We start from the raw sequence: 22384 nt of genomic DNA on the forward strand, positions 1-22384 counted from the left end.
GCTTGTTCTAATAATTATATTTTGAGTGAAGATATAATGATAGACTTAGTTTTGTTTGAAAATGTTAATACAAAGTTTGTGTGCAGGTTTGAGATTTCAATTGCCTAATTCATTTTAAAATGAAGTGCAGGTTTTATTAAGTGTCAACATTGAAAAAGATGGAACGTTCAAATTCATTTTTGTTTAAGAATTTTCATTACTCTGGCTTAATTTTTAGCCCAATTACAAGTATCCATTGTATGCAGTTTGTGAACCCAGTAGGGTCAAAAGGCCTATGCTTGAGTATGGAATATTGGGCTGCGGAATGGGCGTGGGCGTATTTCCCCCGATATAGATCCCTCCTTTATGCCAGGAAATGTTAGATTCCAATAGCTTTCACTGCTTTCACATTGATGTATAAAAATTGTCATCTTTCACTTTTATACATTTCATTAAGATAATTGTTATTTAGTTTATGATAAGATATTTGGTTTAGATGGAAATACAGCTGGTTTATTGTATCATTTAGCTACCAATTATCACATATATTCACGAAGAGGATTTGAAAGAAATTCACTATTGTCACAAAGAAACTGTATCCTTTAACTCCCCATTTTACATGATATTGGCAATAAGACAGGAAACAAAAAATAAAATTATCTTTCAGTTTCTTTACGAAATTTACACAATATCTGCCCCTTGTTCCAAATACTATATTAAACAATGGAAATAACCAAATTAATATCATGGTCTTCATTTTTCATGATTACATTGTTTCTTTGCCAAGCCCTACGTTCTTTGTTTTTCACGAACTTATAGTGAAAGAGTCGACGAAGATGACGACCGAGATGTCAATGGAGGTCAAAGTCACTGAGGAGCAAGAGGAGGACTGCTCTCGTGACTACTGGCTGTCGGAGCACCACAGGTTTGAATACTCAGAGTACTCTGATGTTCTCCTGGAGATTGATCCTCTCTCGTATCACAATGTGGGACTGGCAATGCCTGGATCCTTCATTCCCAAACGTAAGTATAGTCTACCAAAGCTGTCTAACAACTCAAGGGACCTTTCCAAGTGGAAATTTTGCCATAAAAGGGAATTTTGAATATTAAGTTATAAGTTATTAAGTTATATATAAAAACCTTATTGTAAAAAACAACAACATAGAGACAATCATATTAACATAAATATTTACTTGATTCAAGTGAGACCAAATTGAAGGCAAAAAAATGCAAATATCTTTCAATCTTTTCTGACTTTTTCTTGATCCAAAAATAAAATCTTCATAAACAGGACAATGTAAAGAGGAATTTTGACACAGAATTGGGTTAAAGTATATAGGTTATATTAAGGTTGGGTATAAGGCATAGTTTTGGTCCCAAAAGCATAAGAATAACAGCCCTATCTGCACATAGAGGGGTTAGTGCAACAACATTACTGTTGTAACCCCTTTGATTTCTATATTGAGTTACAACTGTCTTGCACTAAGTCCGCGACATGATACATTGTCACTGTTAACTGATAACATAAACAGAAAATTTGCAAATGCAGTATGCTTTTTTCAATATGACAATTTTATGTTGTTGTATAAACTTGCAACTTTAAGAGTGGTTTAGTGGTATAGGTGTCTGCCTCTTACCTGAGAGATCATCAGTTGGAATCCCACGAGGGGAACATTCTCATGGGCTCTGAAAGAGGACAGCAGTACTTGTTTCTACGAAGGAAATGGGCTTCAAAGAGTCATTTATATCAGTTTACAGCTATGTTCTCAATCTAAATCAAATTATTAGGTATGAACTATACTTTCTTAAGAAAAGATATATTTAGCTCGTCCTTTTTTTCAGGAAAAAAGTCTATGTACTTTCATAAGCTTGATGTTGTCAGCATCAGCGTCTATGTCAATTTGCAAAAACTGTAACCTTGGCTATTACTCAAAAAATCTTTAAGATATTCAAATAAAACTTGGTACACAGTCATGTTGCCAGAAACAACTTGTAAAGCAAGGCCTATAACGATGACTTAATCACTGTCAAGTTATATTCTTTATTTGTAATAATATATTAAATAGATGAGCTTTTGTGTTGACTTCATTTAAGTCTGGGTCATATTTGTACAGCAGAGATTTAGGAATCAGGCAGCAAAATATGAATTTACTTTAATTTCAGCATCCAAAAGTTTTGAGGCGTTACCATGGAGATCCAAAAGAAAAGGAAGTGACATCAATGATATTCATGTATGTATTATAACAATGTCGCACAATGACAGTCACTACATGATTACAATCAACATTTGAAGCATAAGTTTTACATCTTTTGATAGAGATGTTTAGTTTACAATTGATTCATTTTTGCTCATGAAGGATGAACTGGCTTTATAATTGGCTTTTAGTCAATTGAGATCATCTTTCAAAGAGTTATGTTCCTTAGAATCAAATATAAAAGCTTAGTGATTAAAAAGGGAAGCATGAGGGAAGAGATGCCAGTCCGTGTTCAGTTTATACATATTAATATTTATTTCACTTAGATTAAAGTGCTTTCACACCAAACTTCGACATTATTTTTGTTATGTTGTAAAACTGCAATTCTTAGTGATTAAGCAGGCTTCTTAATGAAGGTCAATAGGTCATGTTTTTAATCTTAGTTAATAAGAAATCTTCATCATGAAATTTTTTTTATTTTTTTTTCCTCTGCAGAAAATAGCCCTGGACAAGTTAGCAGGTCGTGTACATCACCTTTATGACAAGTTTTACGATGCCAGTCTCCTGTCTGTTCGGCCCACACCTAATAATGAGGGCAAAACTCGCGAGTCTACACTCATCTCAAACTTTGATAGTAAGTATAGATTGTTCAGATCTTGGTTAAAGTTAACAACTTTGTTAACGCCACGTTAACTTTTAAAGTTGATATTTTTTAGATAAAAGATGCACTGCTTAGTAAGTTTTATCACAATTTGCAAGAAGAACTGTCCATGAAACTCCAAAAACAGTAATTTATAAGATATGAAAGTTAACAATGTTGATATTAACTTTAATAAAGTTCTGATCAATTTGCCCAATGTTAATGTCACCTTTGATTGAAAAATAGAAATTGCAGAGTACTGTACTGGAGTCAAATTGGAATCATTCTGACAATTCAGTTGGCCAACAAATATATCAGAAGTAGATATCCATTCTTAGACATTTTATTATGACATTTAGTTATTAGTGACTTATTAGTCCCTATACAGTATATGCCCATGTTTATGAAAAGTCATACATCTAGGTTTAGATTTAAGACTCAAAATTGCGAATCTTCATTTCATTGTATCTTTTCTTCTAGGAGAGCATTGATGGTGAACTTTGCTGGATTACATAACTTATTGAAGATTTTACTGTTATTTACATATGAGCTGCATTGCGCGATTTTGGGCCTTCGGACATAAATATTACAAATGAAATAATCATTAATAAAAAATGCCAAAAATAATTATTTTTCTATGTACATGTAAATCAATTTCTTCCAAACTTCTTACTTTTTAAGGTTTGTCATTGGTGGGTCATTTTCTCGACAATTTATGACCATTGGTTTACTCATGTTTCCATAGCAACCATGGATTTCGTCCCAACATATTTTGCCTGCATTAATCATCTGTGTTTAAAACTGCCAAATGTATTAAGAATACAAAACTGATTCATTATTTTTATCTTAATTTATGGTCATTGAAGATTCTATGATAAGAAAAGAATTTAAATTATAAGCTATATGTGATATTGATACATCAATTTTGCACCGTGCCACGTCATTTGAATAATGTTCTTTCGTAACGACGTCATTTGAATGACGTCAAATTTAGTATTCAAAATGCGCAATACAGGGTCTTACTTGTAAGCAAGTTTCTTACGCAATTTAAGTGATATCATCATGAAATTCTCAGAATATCTTCCTGAAATATCATTTCATTCAAATACCTTAAAACATTGTAATAGCAAATATATGTCCGAAGGCCCAAAATCGCGCGACGCGGCTCATATATTTTGCGAAAAAGATAATGCTGTTTTTCTGAGTTCATGTACTTGAGACCATTGTAATCATGACCTCTAAACCTTTTCTTTCAGACACGAGGGATGGAGCAAGATCAGGAACACCTGTCAGTTCTTGTAGAGTTTATGTCAAATTTTATTCATAAAGATTCGTAACTTAATATATATACAGTTCTATAATTATAGCAGTGAAAGTGTGACTGGCTTATATGTGTGAAATTATTACCATTTCAAGAAAACAATGCTTCCAGCATACAAATGAAAAAAATGCATAAAAGCATTTATTTTAATGATTTTAAATGCCTGAAATGTTTTTTGGCCTCTCAGGTGATCATAGTTAAGTAAACAATCTACCCAACCCTCAAAATGTGGGTCAGGAAAGGTGAAACAAAGATTTTTTTAGGTTTGTTTTGATTCAGAGTTTTATTTAATTGAAATTGGAAATTCAGAAGCCTAATGAAAACTGAAGCAAAATTCCTACAATCAATAAATATCATAATCATCACCTTATTGCAATAAATCAACCTCTGCTTCTATTTCTATATGCAGTTATTGGGTTATTGCACTAGAGTGATTATTATTAAACATAAATACTTAACTCATAAATTAATATCAGTTACCGTCCTGTTTTCTAGCCTGGAATGGTGACAGCCCCTCCCACCACTGCAGACGGGATGTCCCGCCCCCAGACAGTCATGGTGGAAATCAAGCCCAGCAAGATACGCCCAGGGCTCAATGTGTATCACCCAAAACCCATACCCCCACCCGAGGTCCTGCCTCTCACTAGGACTGTAAGTGATGTTTGATAAAACCCATACTCCAATCAAACGTAACGGCCCTAATTTCTCAAACTGATGTTTGATAAAACCCATACTCCAATCAAACGTAACGGCCCTAATTTCTCAAACTATCTTAAATCACTCATATTCATATTCATATTTTGGTACAATTTGTGTAATATTCTCTGAGATTTAAGACTTTAAAAGGAAAATTAGCTTCATGGTTATTTCAATGAACTAGTTCTCCTTGTAAAATCAAGTTAAAGTCGGTAATTTGACTAAATGAGATATGATACTTAAGCTTGCTCAAGAGGAATCAGGGCCTGCCAATTATAAGAACTGTGATTTTAGATAAAGTTCGTAAAAAAATGCAAATTGAAACCTTCAAGTCTTCTAATACCAAGTTTTTTTGGTAATTCAATAAATTTCTAACAGTTTTAAACTTAGCTATAAAACTTAAATTCTCGTACACCAGAGTGGTAATGCTAAGTTCACAACAATGAATTTATCATTGTTAAACCTCTGATGAATGAGAACTTATAGAGGTAATGTTAGGGCTAAATTATGATGCTTCCTATTGAAAATATATGAAAAAAACATACCATAGGTCGTAATACATCATTTAAAAAATCATTATCCAAACAATAAGTTAGTCCTATTATGTTTCATCTCATTTCACATTTCAGAGCAAAGACAAGGAGTATCCGCAGCTCTCCAACCGTTTCGTGGACGCGGACGACTTTCTCACCCACAAGCCCGCTGTGCGTATCGTTGACCAGCGTCAGCTCTATAAGGAGACGAAACTGCGTCTATACCGGGACAAACCCAAGAAGGAGGAGGAGGGGCCTAGTACCATGGAGAAGAAGTTCCGCATGATGCTGGAGCAAGAGAAGAGCATGACGTCACGTAGCGGGCGAAGTTCCCAACAAACATCGTAAGTTGGATTAGTGCTTGATAGTCCACTTTGTTGACATCAAATATCGTATGTGGATTTGCAATGCTTTTTTTGAATTCAAATTGAATGCTATAACAGTTAAAGGAAAGTTATTGCCTGCATTAATTGTTTTAATTTTAGTGAAAATAGACTATCATCAAGAAAAAAAAACTGGCACGTATTTTAATTGAATTAAATATATTCATTTTTCTTGACTAAAAATTCATAAGAACTTTTTTTTACAAACATGAAAGTCAATTTTCTTTGATAGCTATTATATACAATTATTCACATTTATTTAATGAAATGAATGGAATTAAAATGATTCTTTGTAATTTAAAAAAAAACAAGTTTCTGAGGCTAAGTCTAGACTTTGACTTGTGATTGCTCTTTATTATGGACCCTGGAATATTCACTTATTATCTTCCTGCCTCTATAGTCGGACCTCTTCTCGTTCTTCAACGGGCAAAACCAGGTATAGCTTTTGCTAACAACGCTGTTTTATATATGGCCGCCATTGATTTGGTTTGAAGTTAAAAGTTATTCTTTGATTTAATCAATTATCTTAGCTTAGTATTAATAAATAGCTGTTATAAGTGAATAATTAGATTAATATTTTTAGTAGATATTCAAATTTGTCTTGGTAGATTGTTAGCTGTGCAGCAATTTTATTTGTCTTCCTATAATTTTTTCTTTTGCTAATTTCGCAAATAAGTAATACTTTATAGATATAAGTTGCTTACATTCAAGAACTCTTAATTACTAAATGTCGTCGATTGTTCAGAAATATGACAAGGTGATTAACGATATCGTTGTTAGCTTACACGTTGAATATTTGATGATGTGCTGACATATTTAAAACAAACAAGTACAGCTGAAACAGATGTTTCAAATCTTGTTACAAATACAGCAAATCACAAGTGTATCCTTAAATCTTCCAGAGCAGTAATGATATGAAAGTTAACAACATTCTGAACAATCAGATTAAAGATTAAGTATTATGAGTTTTTCATCTCCAATTGTTTACAGAGAGAACTCAGCCACTTTGTCTACTGTTTCTAAATCAGTTTCTGTTGTGTAGGTATTTCTTGTAGCCTGCTAAATGTTTGCTACTTGTAAATTGTCCTTTTTGTATGATTTAGCCAAATGTGCATTTTTATGTGTGCATAATTGTTTTGCTTTTTATTTGAATGAATAGTTTATTTTAATGCTTTAAAATATCATGATGCTTATACTCCTATAATGATGTACAGTATTACTTTAAAGGGACATCTCATAATGTTCCAAGCAATTTAAACATCCTCATTGATTACTTGCATCTTACCTTTAATACCTGTCTACCACGTTTTAAGGCTCTTTGAGTTGTTTTCTCCACATTTCTTTTATTTCTAAAGGATAAAAGTATAGTACTTGTTCAATTTTTTAAATAAATTTTCTACAAAGTAGTTTCTTTAGAGTCTCGCAAATTGTACCGCAATTATGATCAACTTGTGCATATTTAACAAAGAAAACACTGGTTTCACTGTAAAAGGATATACATTCAGTCAAAGAAACTTATTTTTTTTCAAATATTTACATTATTTTATAAAAAAAATCTATTGATTGTTCAAAATATCTTTTCTCAATTCTGATTGGTCAAAATAATTTTTTCTCAATTTCTGATTGGTTCCGATATTTTTTCTGAATTGTCTTTTTGTATCATAGATACAGCATTTTCATTTGTTTCTGTATGAAATCACTGAATGAATGAATATTGGCTAAGATATCTAGTAACAGCTTTAACATGTATATATGTATGTACTTTGCCATAATGCTCATGTTAGTAAAAACATACATGATTGGTTTAAATGTATTTGTTAAATGTGCTGATAAAGGGGTTGTGAAACACTGTACATGTACCGGTATGTGTCAACTTTTTTGGGGTGCTACATAATCCATGTACATGTACTTTGTACAAGTTTAATGCATATAGTTTATATCCAGGGTGCATTTTAAAGTTGTGACTTCCATGTGTAGGCTTGTGCAAGATGAAGTTTTAAGGCCATCTGCAACTTTTTGATGGTATGGGTACTTACTGGTACATGTTTCACATCCTCTTTACCAAGTGTTAATTTGTACTACGTATAACATAAGTTCTTGACAATAAAGTCTATTTTTCAGTGGTGCTTTGATAACTCAAATAATGTTGAACATGCACACCATCTTGATTAATCTTAATTTAATCTTGTTGCTTCACGAGATAAACGTATAAGTATTCTGACATCTGAAAATACACCGTTAAAGATTTATACAAACTTCAATGTTCATATTCTATGCTGCAAATTAAACCCTTGTGCACATATCACATTTCAGAATTATAACATATCTGAACTAAATTAATTTCTTACTACCTTTCTTATTGTTTTAGTGGGAAGCCAGGGGCACCTTCCAACCGAATGTCTGTACTGTCCAGAGCCTTCACAAAAGGTATGTAAAAAATAATTTTCCAGACATTGACATGTGTTAAATTTGAAAAAAAGAGTATATTTTTGCGTTTGTTACAAAGAGCATACCTTTTTCTCTGCTTGGGATAACAATGTGAGTTTCCAAAATTGCTTTGAAAGGAATATAATTGATTGTAGTGTTTTGGACACACGTGTTATTAGTTTTTTTTATGTAAAATAGTTTTTTTTTCATGCGTAAAAAGGTGAAATAGCCTGTTTCGTATGTAAAATAAATATTATTGAGATTTTGTTCCTGGCTTGGTATTTTTAAATCAAGAAATATAATTATTGTAACAAAATGATAAAGAATGATTTTTGATATAAATAATTTTATTTATTTTTGAAAAACAACAATGAGTTTCTTTGTATTGAATTTTTAAATCATAAAATCTTTATAATTAATATCCTTGTACATTCACTCAATTTACTACAGCAAATTGAACTTGTCTATGTTTGGTGTATTTTAGTTCACTCAGGGGTTTTTCATAAATAGTTTAATTTGTTACCATTAAAATTTAAAATGAAAATTCAAAGCAAATAATATAGTGTTATTATTTACAAAGTGTCGGCTGTTAGAGGAATAAGTATAATCTATTGTTGTATATGTATATTTCAGAAGATTGATTTACCCAAAGATTAGAGCTTGGTATTCATTTTCAGTACCTTTAGTTCACCTTGTGCCCTTTTATTGCATTGAATATTGTTATTTTTGTTCACAGTTTAAATATTGCATGTTTAAAATTTCATTTTTTTTAATGCAAACAAGAAGCCTTATTATTTTGTTCAACAATCAATCGAAAGCATGTGCATGTTGTAGAATGTTTTTTTTACCACTTGATAATAATACCATTATTATGGTGACAGTGGTCTAGTTGTTTATTTAGGTTCCATCTCACCCAAAAGGTTTTCGATTTAATCCCCACCAGGAGAACATACCCCATGTCTCTCAAAAAGGACATCAGTACTGGTTTCTACCAAAGCTATAGACTTGAGTGTGATTCTATAAGCTATCAGCATTCGCCACAATTGAGCTCAAAGAAATTAGTGTAAGCTTCATTACTATCTCAGCTGGCTTTTGACTATGAATCAATTTTAATAAATGCTCCATCATATACCTTTATGTATCATTTGCCATGCAAAATAATTGATATTAGCCATTGACAGAACTATGGTGAGTTACTAAAAATTCACAGTTGACAAATACCAACACGGTCTGTCTGGTTAGCATAAGAAATAAAACACTTGTTTCTCACAAGATGTCCCAGGTCTGATTTCCAGACTGGATGCTTGTGCCAATGAGCTTGATTGTGATAATGTTCTTATAACTTTCACAATCAATGTAAAATGAATAAGCTTATACTAAAACTTGAGTACCATTTCCAATCCCATTTATTCAAAGAAATTTTTGCATGATTTATGACATTTCTAGATTCACCCCAATATGATAATCATGGTTCAATGTTGTATATATGGCTCATTGCATGTTTCCCTTAAATAGCGGAGACAGCAGCGGACAGTGAGGCAGGAGGTATTGAACGGGAGAACACATGCTCAACATATCTGACTTTCTGTCTTTAAAGCTGTAGATTGCTTTAATTTTGTAATCACCATTGTGATTAAAATCACAGCCATTTACTTCTGAAGCAGTAGGGTTTTTTATACTTAGCATAGTTTTGAATTCACAATGTGATAAAATCATGAATATTAGTTAAAATGGAACCATTTTGAAATCAAAGCAATCTATAGTATAATTACTTTCTTTGTTCTACATTATTTCTGGCTTGGAAGTTATTATTGCTAAACTGACATGCTTGGGTCTTGGGTCTAAGATTTTGGTGATGGCTTTTTTATGCTGATTTTGACCTTCACTGCCTCGCAAAGCAAGACAAATGTACTGGTACCATTTCTTTATCGCAAAGTTGTAGTTCCCTTGCTGTTAACAACACTTCACATTAAGATGCATGAAGACGGCTCATTTTTATGTGCTTGATCCTTTTTAAGCATGGAATGTCCATGCATGGTATTTATTGAAGCCCCAATACTATTTATACCTATAGCGCTTTGATTCATTTAGAACAAAATTATTATTATATGAATACACAAAACTAAGTCAACATAATTATTTATATTTTTCTTCTAAAACTTTGTATATTAATGAACAGAATAACCATTATTAATATGTCAACAAATGTTTTAATCTGATTATTTATAACTCTTCTACACATTTATAACACATTTTGTTATGCTATTTTGCATATTGCTGTAGCTGGTGGCTATGCTTTAAGTTTGTTTGCTTGTTTGTTTGTATGTATGATATTTTGGTTGTGGCGCCATTGAGTTATAGCTTACAAACTTATTCTTTTCCTTTCTCTCATTTTACAATTTTTTGTTAATCTCATTTGCTGGGGCAGTATTCAATACTTTATTCTTAGATATGCCTCAGTGACTTCATTCAGTCTATTGGTCAATTATTTTTACAGTCCAATTAAAACACTTAGATTTTACTCATAAAGTTGAGTAAGATCTAAGTCGGTTATTGAATACTTGCAGGCCTTATTTAATACAAGTCTTAAAAAACATTTTAAGATCTGCAGCCAATTGTTTAAAGAGTTTTTTTTAATAAATATTGACAAAGCAGGGAAAATTTTGGTGTTTATCAAACTAAAATTTAACCAGTTTCATACCATTGGCTGCAGACATTTTATTGCAGATTTTATAATTATGATTATTTATGTTTTTATATGTACACCTCTGTAAAAATAAATTACTTACATGTAAAACTTCTAATTGTAGCGAGCATTTGGTCCAAAATGAAACCTAGCAGCCGAGGCAAGGAATACAGTGGGCTCAAGTGGGAGAGAGTCAAGGTACAAATTCAGTCTGTTTCAAAATAAGTATGGTTTCTTCTTGAGGAATTGCTATCTATTTCTGGGGTGGTTCTGCTACTGAATATACAAGTATTTTAAAAGCTGAATGAGATGTTTTACATTCTCAGCCTATTAGCTAATGCCTACTTGAAATTATGAAAATTACTTTTAGTTCTTTTTATCTCAGTTATCTTATTGTTGCATTCAATATTTAAGATCATGACATCATTTATCTTGCAAACTAGTCTCAGATATAGACCACTGCTAATATTTATGCCCCCACAAAGTGGCGGCATATAGGGTTGCCCTTGTCCGTACGTACGTCTGTCTGTCTGTCTGTCTGTACGTACGTACGTCCTGAAGATTGTTTCCGATCTAATTCTTGTTATTTTAGCATGCATTACAAATTTTTACAGATGTAATTAGAAAGACCATGACCACTCAGATACTCAGGAATATTACAATATGATGGTTCTAATAATAGATTAGACAACACTCCAGGTCATCATAGGTTTTAATGAGCGATGACAACATGACTATAAATGGCAAGCAGCTAGTACATAAAATGCTCTTAAAGTCGCGATTATCTTGACTATCTCCTGTACACCTCTGTTATGAGATGCCATGGTTTTCCAGTCATAATCAGAGTCTCTCATTCTCTTCAGACCCTAGTCCATGTGCAACTTGTGTCAAGGCGCCCAGAAGAGCGAAGGGACGCAGCCAAGCATCTTGGTGTGTTGAGGTGTGGTGATGCCATGGTTTTCTTTGCTCTTAAAGAGAGGGTAAAGCTGGATGAGGACTCCCGCACCAGATATGAGGCGGCTAAATCTCTAATTCTGCTAGGTATGTTATGTGCTCACTTTTGTATCAATGACCCTTTATTTAATATGGTAAATTTTGCAAGGGTTTTATTTCCACTAATATATACCAGTTGCATCACTCTGACTAAGACATTTTGTTAAGTTGTGCCCCTTTGTAAACTTAGAGAAGAAATGTCATTCACTTTTCATGCCCTTGTTTATGATATCCGAAACCTAGTTTTTGGATTTAAAATTTAAAAAACACTGTTAAACATTCCCTTATTGCAGGTTGTTGGGATGAGGACGTGTTACAGGTGATTCTCAAGTACCTCGTTGTTGGGAACCACGAGATTCGTCAAGACCTCATTCTCAACATGATTGATGGAAAAAATGTGCAGTATGTAAACAAGGTAGAGTACTGTGTTATGGGTAGTTTACTAGACAATAGTTAGTTCTCTGTGAGTAATAAATATGGTAGGTAGCTTAACGACTGTTTAAGGACTTGCTAGAATTTTTCACTTTTTCCTCTAGAAAAATGGAAATGTTCTGAGGCACATTATATTATTAGAGCCATAGTTTTACTTAAATACTTGTTTATTCTAAGGATTAAAAGCTCCTTGTCATTATAGATTATCTCCAGATTTTTCACATTAATGTGTTATGTTTAATGCATGATGGTTCTGGTTTATTCACTGAGTCAGTTTTTGAAACTGTTTTAAATGGATTTCAGAAAATCCCCTCGTTTCCTGAGCTAGTGAAGGTGTTAAGCCACTTCTGTCAGAACCCCGACCCCGATGACCAGATTGCGTTTGATGCGGCCGTTCTGCTCGGGAAATTGTGTGTCCTAGATGAAAATGCCAAAGCTAGGCTTCTCCGATCTCTTAACCATACCAGTGACACACATGTCAAAGCTAAGGTAAGATTTAACTTTGGAGTTTAAGGCAGATATTTGAAGCAAAGACAAAACTGCCAGCTTAACTGTTGTCATTAACTCTTTTATTGATCATTCTCATTTACTTTTCGTTCAAGGTAAATCAAAATAAATGGCCATGGTTTTTAAGTTTGAAAATTAAATTAGGACACAACCTTACCTAAAAGTTAAAAAGTTCTGACCCTGTTTGTTTTGGCAGTATAATCGGAAAATAGTTAAATTGTCTGTCTATTATGAGACATTGCAGTGAGAGGATATGAGTAACCTCAAATATATATGTAAGACATTGCAAAATTGTTTTTATGCCCCCGAAGGTGGGCATATTAAAATCGCATCGTCCGTCTGTCTGTCCGTCCGTCCATGTGTCCGACTCAATAACTCGTGTCTGGGCTGTAACTTTCCCTTGTATGGACAGATTTTAAAATAACTTACCACATGTGTTCGGCATACCAAGACGACATGTCGCGTGCAAGACCAGTGTCCCTACCTCTTAGGTCAAGGTCACACTTAGAAGTTTATTCACAATGGAATGCTGCATATAATGACATAGAGTATAGATTGTCGTGTCCGGGCTGTAACTTTCCCTTGTATGGACAGATTTTAAAATAACTTGCCACATGTGTTCGGCATATTAAGATGACGTGTCGCGTGCAAGACCCGTGTCCCTATTTCTTAGGTCAAGGTCACACTTAGTGTTTATTCACAATGGAATGCTGCATATAAGGACATAGAGTATAGGTTGTCGTGTCCGGGCTGTAACTTTCCCTTGCATGGACAGATTTTAAAATTACTTGCCACATGTGTTCGGCATACCAAGACGACGTGTCGCGTGCAAGAACCGTGTCCCTACCTCTAAGGTCAAGGTCACACTTGGGTGTTTATTCACAATGGAATACTGCATATAATGACATAGAGTATAGATTGTCGTGTCCGGGCTGTAACTTTCCCTTGTATGGACAGATTTTAAAATAACTTGCCACATGTATTCGGCATACCAAGACGACGTGTCGCGTGCAAGACCCGTGTCCCTATTTCTTAGGTCAAGGTCACACTTAGTGTTTATTCACCATGAAATGCTGCATATAAGGACAAAGAGTATAGGTTGTTGTGTCTGGGCTGTAACTTTCCCTTGTATGGACAGATTTTAAAATAACTTGCCACATGTGTTCGGCATACCAAGACGACGTGTCGGGTGCAAGACCCGTGCCCCTACCTCTTAGGTCAAGGTCACACTTAGTGTTCATTCACAATGGAATGCTGCATATAAGGACATAGAGCATAGGTTGTCATGTCCGGGCTGTAACTTTCCCTTGTATGGACAGATTTTAAAATAACTTGCCACATGTGTTCGACATACCAAGAAGACGTGTCGCGTGCAAGAACCGTGTCCCTACCTCTAAGGTCAAGGTCACACTTAGGTGTTTATTCACAATGGAGTGCTGCATATAAGGATACAGAGTATTGGTTGTTATGTCCGGGCTGTAACTTTTTCTTGTATGGACCGATTTTAAAATAACTTGCCACATGTGTTCGACATACCAAGACGACGTGTCACGTGCAAGACCCATGTACCTACCTCTAAGGTGAAAGATACACTTAGTGTTTATTCACAATGGAATGCTGAATATAAGGACATAAGAATGTAGGTTGTCAAGTATGGGTGGTATTTTTTATGTTTAGAGGCAATTTAAAATAACTTGCCATATGTATTTGTTTGATCTTTAACTTTTTATGTACTGACCTTGTTCATAGGTCAATGTCACATTCGGGGGCATTCGTCACATACTGTGACAGGTCTTGTTAAATATTGAGACTTCAATGGACTTTTTCAATCTTTCCCAGGCACTTGAAACCCTGGTAAAACAGCTGTCCAGTACAAGTTGGGACGTGGTTCAACATCTTCTTGAGCTGTTCCAGAAATCTTCGGTCTGGAAATACAGGGCCCTGGCAGCTGATCTCCTCATAGTGCTGGGTTAGTAATACTTCTCATCAGTTATCGAGATGGTAAATTTGGTAGGTCTATCATTAATAATATGAAACAACTATTGTCTGCTGTGTTAAAGACTTCTCAAAAATATAGTTAAGTATCTTATTTCAATTAGCCAAATATCTATCTTAAAGCTGCATATATATATATAGATATACCATTTTTACAACTTTTTTATACGCCCATTTACGATGGCCGTATTATGGGAACACCCATGGCGGGCGGGCGGCGGCGGGCGGGCGGCTCCACAATGTTGTCCGCTCTCTAACTTGAACATTTCTCATCCAATTTCCACCAAACTTCATGAAAGTGTTTGTTGGTGAAATATCTAGGTCAAGTTCGATAACCAGCCAAATCGCTCTAGGCACTCCAGAGTTATGGCCCCCTGAATTTGTCAAAATTGGGCGGGCGGGCGGGCGGCTCCACAATGTTGTCCGCTCTCTAACTTGAACATTTCTCATCCAATTTCCACCAAACTTCATGAAAGTGTTTGTTGGTGAAATATCTAGGTCAAGTTCGATAACCAGCCAAATCGCTTTAGGCACTCCAGAGTTATGGCCCCCTGAATTTGTCAAAATTGGCCATTTTAGCTTTGTCTGCTCTCTAATTTGATCATTTCTCATCCAATTTCCACCAAACGTCATGAAAGTGTTTGTTGGTGAAATATCTCGGTCAAGTTCAATAACCAGCCAAATCGCTTTAGGCACTCCAGAGTTATGGCCCCCTGAATTTGTCAAAATTGGCCATTTTAGCTTATTCCGCTCTCTAACTTGAACATTTCTCATCCAATTTCCACCAAACTTCATGAAAGTGTTTGTTGGTGAAATATCTAGTTATTTCTTGTCTTGGAAAGAGCAAATTTTTGCGTTAATATCTGCAAACCAATGATATAAGATTGCTGACAAAAAATCAGATCGTAGATGTTAATATTTGTTTTCGATAATTGATGTATTATGGCTTAAACCGTTACTAACGGTTTAAGAAAAATGCATAAAACATCAATTTTTGAACTTATTTATAAAAATCTGCGATCTGATTTTTTTGCCAGCAGTCTTCTATAACTGGTTTGCATGGATTTTCGCAAAAATTGGCTCGTTCCCAGACAAAAAATAAAAAAGTCGTCACAACGTTCAATCTGTGAGAGTGCAGTTTTAATCTTGGTATTATTAGACAAAAAAAGTATATTGTGATAATCATGATGAAAATTGCTTAAAACTCTCCAAAATGAGAAGTTTTAAGAGACTAAAGATTGTTTGAGAAAATGTTTCCAGGGGTTTATATATTAATTAAGGAAACATCAAAGCATAGATCATAACATAAACTGCAATGTTCAGATATGATTTAGATTGACCTTTTTTTTTATTTTTTACTGAAAATTACCAGCAGCATGGGAAATTCCAATGTTAAAATGATCTCTATTATTTCTGAATTAAGAGTCTGCATTTTGCCAATGGAAACATATAATATGCTTTTAGTATATGACTTATGAGATGTTGTCTGAAAAAAATAGGCCTGTTGATTTATCACGTTTTCAACCAAGAGATAGGATTACAGTTACATTTTAAACAATATGTGAAATCCGATTAAAGAACCTTTTTAGAAAATATGTAAGAGCAGCTATGATTACCTGCTTATGAGATAAAAAAGGACTCATTTTCACAGACGATGTCCCATATATCAAATCATGACAAGGAAGAGTTCAGGACAATTTTAGAATTCTTTCACTGTTTGTTTATATTTATATTGTATACATATTTTCTGTGTATATATATATATATTTCAAAATGATTATTGTTTTATACATATACAGGTAAGGAGCATGTATGTAGGAAGGGAGAGGAGGGTAGGATTTACCATATCCTAGAGAGGAAACTCTGGGATGACCCTAACAAGGTAGGGATGCATATCATATTGGATATATACATATATTAGACATTGGGCTCAATAATTTATATATTTGTTCACTTCAATTGTTTATTTGCATTGCATAAAGTTTATACAAATTTCAGCCAAATATTGATATAAAATCAATAATGTAAATGAATGAATTATACAGGAGCACTTTACTTTAATTCGAAGCGTAATGGTATATACAAAATCCTCTCTCAGCAGACTACTTTATAAAATAATAATGTTACCAGGTGATAATGAGCGATGTGTTCAAATAAACCTTTCAGCATGATATACAAGTTTTGCAATATTTCCTTTACCTTATCCAGGAGGTGCGTGTATCGGCAGCTAAGGCATTGGCAGCTCTGGGAATGTTCAGTAAGGCTTGTGAGAGGATTGAAAAGTGAGTAACTGGTACCTCATTAACAGACTGTGGAAGAGAAAAAGAAAATTTTACATGAATACAATAAGGAATTTATTAAAGTTCATTTTAATTGATAAAAACGATCCTTGACGAGTATTTATCAATTTCAGTAACATGTACATGAGTTCTATTTTTATCATCAGTACTAATTTGATGATTTACAGGACTAAATATATTAAAGGTTGCCATATATCATGGCACATTTTCAATGCTATTCATTTATATTGTAATATCAAAAGATTGTTTTATATAAAAAATACATAATGACGTTATTTAATGATGGCGATGTTATTTATTATATAAATACATAATTGTTCCTGTGTTTGAATTGAAATTAGGCTAATTATATGTTAATTGATAAATGTATTTTCAATAACATAGATGCTTTGTTTTTCAGGCGTCTGGAAGACCTAGATGAAGACATAAGAGCACAGGCTGTCATCAGTGTGGTAAGGAAGCTTTGCATGTCTTATTCTACGTGTCGCAGTTGTATAATGAGACAGGTTCAGATAAGTATGCAGCTAATCAAGGAATCAATTCCAGTACCCAGGTCTTGCATCACAGGTGCTCTACTAACTGAACTTAAACTTCTATTACTCGCATACTCTCTGACCTGTCAAAATAAAAACAGTGACATAGGTTAGATTTATGTACAGCATTAATTGGATTACAAAAAAGTTTTCTTTTTACCTAATTAGGTGATAGAAATACAGAACTTTCTGTCATATATTAGCTTGTCTGTTTTTCTTAGAGAAAAAGCTATGGTTTATGATAGCTGTTGGCATCATCCTTAACCACAACTTCAAAAAATGTTCAAGATATTCCAATGAAGCTTAGTACACAGGTTTTCATATGCACATGTATAGTAAAGTAAGGCTGATAATTCTGGCGTCAATAATTGTCAAATTATGCCCCATCTTCCTCTGAATATAATGAACATGCGTTGTTGCGTGCTCAGCATCACTCCTCTTGTTCATCATATATTTATGTAAAACATTGTAGGGTACCCTGGAGATGAAGAATGAGAAGATTATTCGGCTCTTGTTGGAGATGCTGGAACTGGACCCCAGCGAGTATGTCAGACTTATGGTAGGTAGAAAGTTTTAAAGTAATGTAACAATTTTCTACAACCAAGTTATACTATGTACTTAAGTCGGAGTTAATTTAAATAAGTAAGAGTTCTTCTTAGGGAGTAAAGCCAATTATAAGCACTGTCTCTTACAAAATTTGCTATATATTACATGTATTTACATATCAATTCTAAACTCATCTACAAAAACAAGACTGAGTACTTGATTCTTTGTGTATATAGAAATATTCTGATGCCAAACATGGTCTCCCTCTTTTCAGATTGCAAGGAGCTTCACCATTCTCAAGTTGACAGACAAGCGCGTTATGCGTGCTCTACGTGAGAGAGACAAAGTGGAAGGGGCTCTTGCCAGGTGGGTGACATGAATGTGTTTTGTCCCGTCAAAGTTTTTATTGGCATTCTGAGAGCTTGTGCAAATCTGTCATTTTTAATTCTTGAAAGTGTTCTGGAGTTGAAATTTTCAATTTTATTTGATTATACTTCTAGGTATTATATAGTTGTAATTTAAATTGTTTACAGCTATATTAATCCAAAATATTATCATGCAGAGCTACAATTGTGTCAAAATGGTCATATAGGGCCAATTGTTCAGAATTCTGCAGAAATTATCTTCATCGTTGTTAACTTTTAAACGTGAAATATGTTGATGGGTCATTTACAGGGTTCGAATTTAGCACTTGCACACTCACAAAATGGAAGTCAAAATTGGGAAATGTGAGTTGAATTTAAAGACACTCACAAAAATTATATCAAGTTTTTTACGAGTGGTGATTTAAAATCAGCGATGTATTACCCTATGGGCAGAGAGAGAGTAATTTTGGACTGTTAGTGTTACATATATAATGATATCATTTAATGTTCAATTACATGATTATTCATTAAAACAATAAAAATATGCCTTAAAACAGTGTTCTCCATACTGTACAATGTATTTTTTCCTAGCAAACACAAAGGGCTGACTTAAACAATGTGAGTGAGTTTCAGGTTTAGCGAGTTGAAAATTTAGCACTCTCTTAAAGCACCAAAAAAAGTTAAATTCGATCCCTGATTTATTTTAGTCAAACAAGTAAATCTGAAACAGTTGTCTCAAATCTTTCTTAAAATATAACAGATCGCAGGTGTATTCTTAAAACTTTCAGAGTAGAAATGAATTGAAAGTTAACAATGATGAAGTTGACAATGTTGTTAACTTTGATAAAAATCTGAATAATCGGCCCATTGTATGCTAAACTTGTGAAACATATCTTGTAGGAGCTCTTAAGGACGCCAATGCAAACTTGATATAAATTCATTTTTATCTAATTGTTGTGTGCATTTAATTTTATAACAATGGTGGTGATATTAGCGTTGATTTATGTTTTAAAAACCCATGTGGTGGTTGAAAAGTGTTGTATTACGGTTTTGATATTTTTTTTTAACCATTTTAAAACAGAAAAGTTTGGCTTTAATATGTTAACAATCATAATTTTCACTCTCTTTTCAATATTTTATTTCATGTTTTATGCAGTGAGAGAGAGAGAAAGTAAATACTATATTAAATGCATAAAATAATATAAAAAATATCATTTCTGATTAGCTTTTAATCGGGTGAAATTGTAATATCAAGTATCCACTATGCTTATATATTATTATAATATTAAATTTCTATCATTTGCATAACTTTAAATACCATTTATTCATTTAACAACTTTTATGTTTTTTTGAAGAAGGAATAATAAATTTTCATAGCCATGGCGTTGTTGAAGGCCTCATGGTTGGGTTGATTTTTTTATCTTTGACCATAACTAAGGAAAATTAAGGAAATTTAAATGAATGGCTTGGTTCATATATTGCCAGAGACAACACAACGAAGTCCATAACAGAGATGACCTGAATTAAAATCTTAATGATTAAAAATGGGGAGAGTGTCAGCGTTGGGAATGAGCCCTTCTTAATCATTAAGATTTAATTCAGGTCATCTAACTGACTTAGAATACAAACACATTGGCTGAAACATTGTCAACGCAAAATCTGACAAAGGGATTGTGTATCAGACAGAGTCAGTGGGCGGACCTTTAAACACCTGCAAAAGTTGAAATTCTTAATGATTAAGCCTAGTACTTAATGATTGCCTATCTGCAATTTCATTGGCTGTAAATGTAGAGGTTATATTATAATCTGGCTTTAATGATTAATGAGTTATGCCCTTTTTAAATTAAAAAACAACAGATGAGCAATGGGGTTCACCTCACAATGCTCTTGTTTATTGTTTTCTACATTATAAAGCTTAGCTTACTGATGTTGTAAATTTTATAGTTGCTTTTTTCGTACGATATGACAGAAGCTTTTAGCATCTAGATGTGATTTTCATTATTTTGTTTGTTGATTATATCAGAGATTCAATAATACAGGTATAATAAATTCTCAAAAATAAAAGTCTCATTCCAATAGTAACATTCTGTTAATGATTTATTTTCTTAGATATGAGTTGACCTTCATCTTATATGTAATAACCATCCATCTTTTAAACTTTCCTCACATTTTTACATGTCACTAATAGTACATTCTATTGTATCTTTACTAAATGATAATATTTCATTTATTAGGTATAACAAATAATTTGTTTACAAAATTACAGATTCTATCATTAAATGGGCTCACTATAGGTTACATGTGATAGATGCAGTTAATTTTAATTTTAATGCATTATAATGTTAACCTCATTTGACTTTATTGAGCAAAACAAAAAAGCATTTCATTTGTGTACAGATAAAAGAATTATAATATATATATATATACCATATTTTTAGCCATTAAAGAAATAGAAAATTTATCTCTTTTATAAAATCTAATATTTTTTTAACTGCATTAAAATTGAAACAAATAAAATTGCATCTATTTAGGTTAAACCTATACTGTGCCCCTTTAATTTATGCCTAGAGGAAGCCCCTATGAGTATATACAAATTCTCCCACTGGGGGCAGATTTGGGAGAAGCCTTAACTAAAGTGTTTGGAGACTCCAAAAAATAGATTTGGGGACCTGCTTCACTCATTTGGGAATCTCCCTATTCATTCAGTTTTGGGAAATATCAAAAATTAATTTTATGGGTGGGGCTTGACCAATTTCGGGGGGTGCTTAACCAATTTTGGGTGCTTTACAAATTTTGAGGGGTGCTTTACCAATTTTGGGATTTGCTTAACCAAATTTGGGGGATGCTTAACTCTAGATTCAAGACAATCCTTAACATTTATTTACCTTGTCTATATAAAATGTTTATAACATGTTCTCAACCTAATTACTGTTGCCATCTTGATTAAAGGTCTTTTATGCGAGACTTAACAAAGGTTTGCGTGTGAACCTCGACTTAGTGCATGTCATACCCTATGCGGTTCCATGATTATTTGTGTCGTACAGTTACACTTGCAGCTTCATTTCAGCTTCAATCCTTGATTTTTTATCACAAATTTGAGTGGTGTTTTTTTTGCTTAGTTTTATTTACAATCAACCATCAAATCATCATTAAAGTCTAAATTGTGATGGCACAATATCATTACATTATATTATTTGCATTTCATTGATTTTTTTGTGCTTGAAAAGCTGAAAGTGATTTCTGTAAAAACCTGCTTGGATATATAAGTTGCATGTTGTCCCCATATATTTGTTCTATTTTAAGCAGCATGATGTAATGGTTCTATTTTTAGGCCCAATAAATCTGGCCAATCAGCACCCAGACCACACCCTACCCAGCTTCCCCAAGTGTGAAGCACATGTCCTCCTCATATAGTGCACACCACAACTCATTTTTGTATGCTTGATGAATAAATGAACATTGATGTATAAATATGAATAGCTGTTACCACAGATGTTAGCGTATGCAATGGATGGATAATGCAAAATTGATCATTGTGTCACCTGTCGTCCTAGCACTTTCATTTCGGCTCATTAGCTATTTAATGACTTGTTGTATAGTCTTCAAACTTGGTATGTATATTAGTCATGGTAAGAAAATGCCCACTTTTGAATTTGGGGTAAGAAGGCCAAAGATCAAGGTCAAGGTGGCCTTAGCTAGAAAAATGATGGCAGCTTCTGACACGTGTCACATCTGATTCATAGAATTCGATTGAAATTTTGACTGAACATGGCTACATTTGATATAATTAAACATGAGAAATTAGTCTTTAAAGTATATCATATTTTATGCATAAATTATGTCCGTATCATAT

General features: G+C 33.4%; 1 protein-coding gene across 7 annotated transcripts in view; it reads left to right on the forward strand.

The window, feature by feature from the left end:
* LOC128206119 (uncharacterized) overlaps nucleotides 1-22384 on the forward strand; it is a 36122-nt gene that overhangs the window by 9772 nt on the left and 3966 nt on the right. For 2 of the 7 annotated variants that reach the window (XM_052908383.1, XM_052908395.1), the window contains 21 exons: nucleotides 799-1002; nucleotides 2143-2210; nucleotides 2670-2808; nucleotides 4071-4102; nucleotides 4631-4786; nucleotides 5461-5708; nucleotides 6148-6183; nucleotides 6738-6785; nucleotides 8116-8174; nucleotides 9690-9719; nucleotides 10985-11058; nucleotides 11724-11901; nucleotides 12147-12268; nucleotides 12589-12774; nucleotides 14632-14761; nucleotides 16587-16669; nucleotides 16996-17069; nucleotides 17488-17539; nucleotides 18093-18179; nucleotides 18441-18532; nucleotides 21481-21505. In XM_052908383.1, coding sequence (XP_052764343.1) covers nucleotides 799-1002; nucleotides 2143-2210; nucleotides 2670-2808; nucleotides 4071-4102; nucleotides 4631-4786; nucleotides 5461-5708; nucleotides 6148-6183; nucleotides 6738-6785; nucleotides 8116-8174; nucleotides 9690-9719; nucleotides 10985-11058; nucleotides 11724-11901; nucleotides 12147-12268; nucleotides 12589-12774; nucleotides 14632-14761; nucleotides 16587-16669; nucleotides 16996-17069; nucleotides 17488-17539; nucleotides 18093-18179; nucleotides 18441-18532; nucleotides 21481-21505 — 2123 coding nt within the window. Of the gene's footprint in view, nucleotides 1-798; nucleotides 1003-2142; nucleotides 2211-2669; nucleotides 2809-4070; nucleotides 4103-4630; nucleotides 4787-5460; nucleotides 5709-6147; nucleotides 6184-6737; nucleotides 6786-8115; nucleotides 8175-9689; nucleotides 9720-10984; nucleotides 11059-11723; nucleotides 11902-12146; nucleotides 12269-12588; nucleotides 12775-14631; nucleotides 14762-16586; nucleotides 16670-16995; nucleotides 17070-17487; nucleotides 17540-18092; nucleotides 18180-18440; nucleotides 18533-19687; nucleotides 19703-20554; nucleotides 20571-21480; nucleotides 21506-22384 lie in introns of all 7 variants that reach the window. The other 5 variants (XM_052908404.1, XM_052908392.1, XM_052908421.1 and 2 more) reach the window with 5 other exon arrangements.

Source organism: Mya arenaria, chromosome 2 (genome assembly GCF_026914265.1).
Source record: "Mya arenaria isolate MELC-2E11 chromosome 2, ASM2691426v1".
Classification (NCBI taxonomy): Eukaryota; Metazoa; Mollusca; class Bivalvia; order Myida; family Myidae; genus Mya; species Mya arenaria.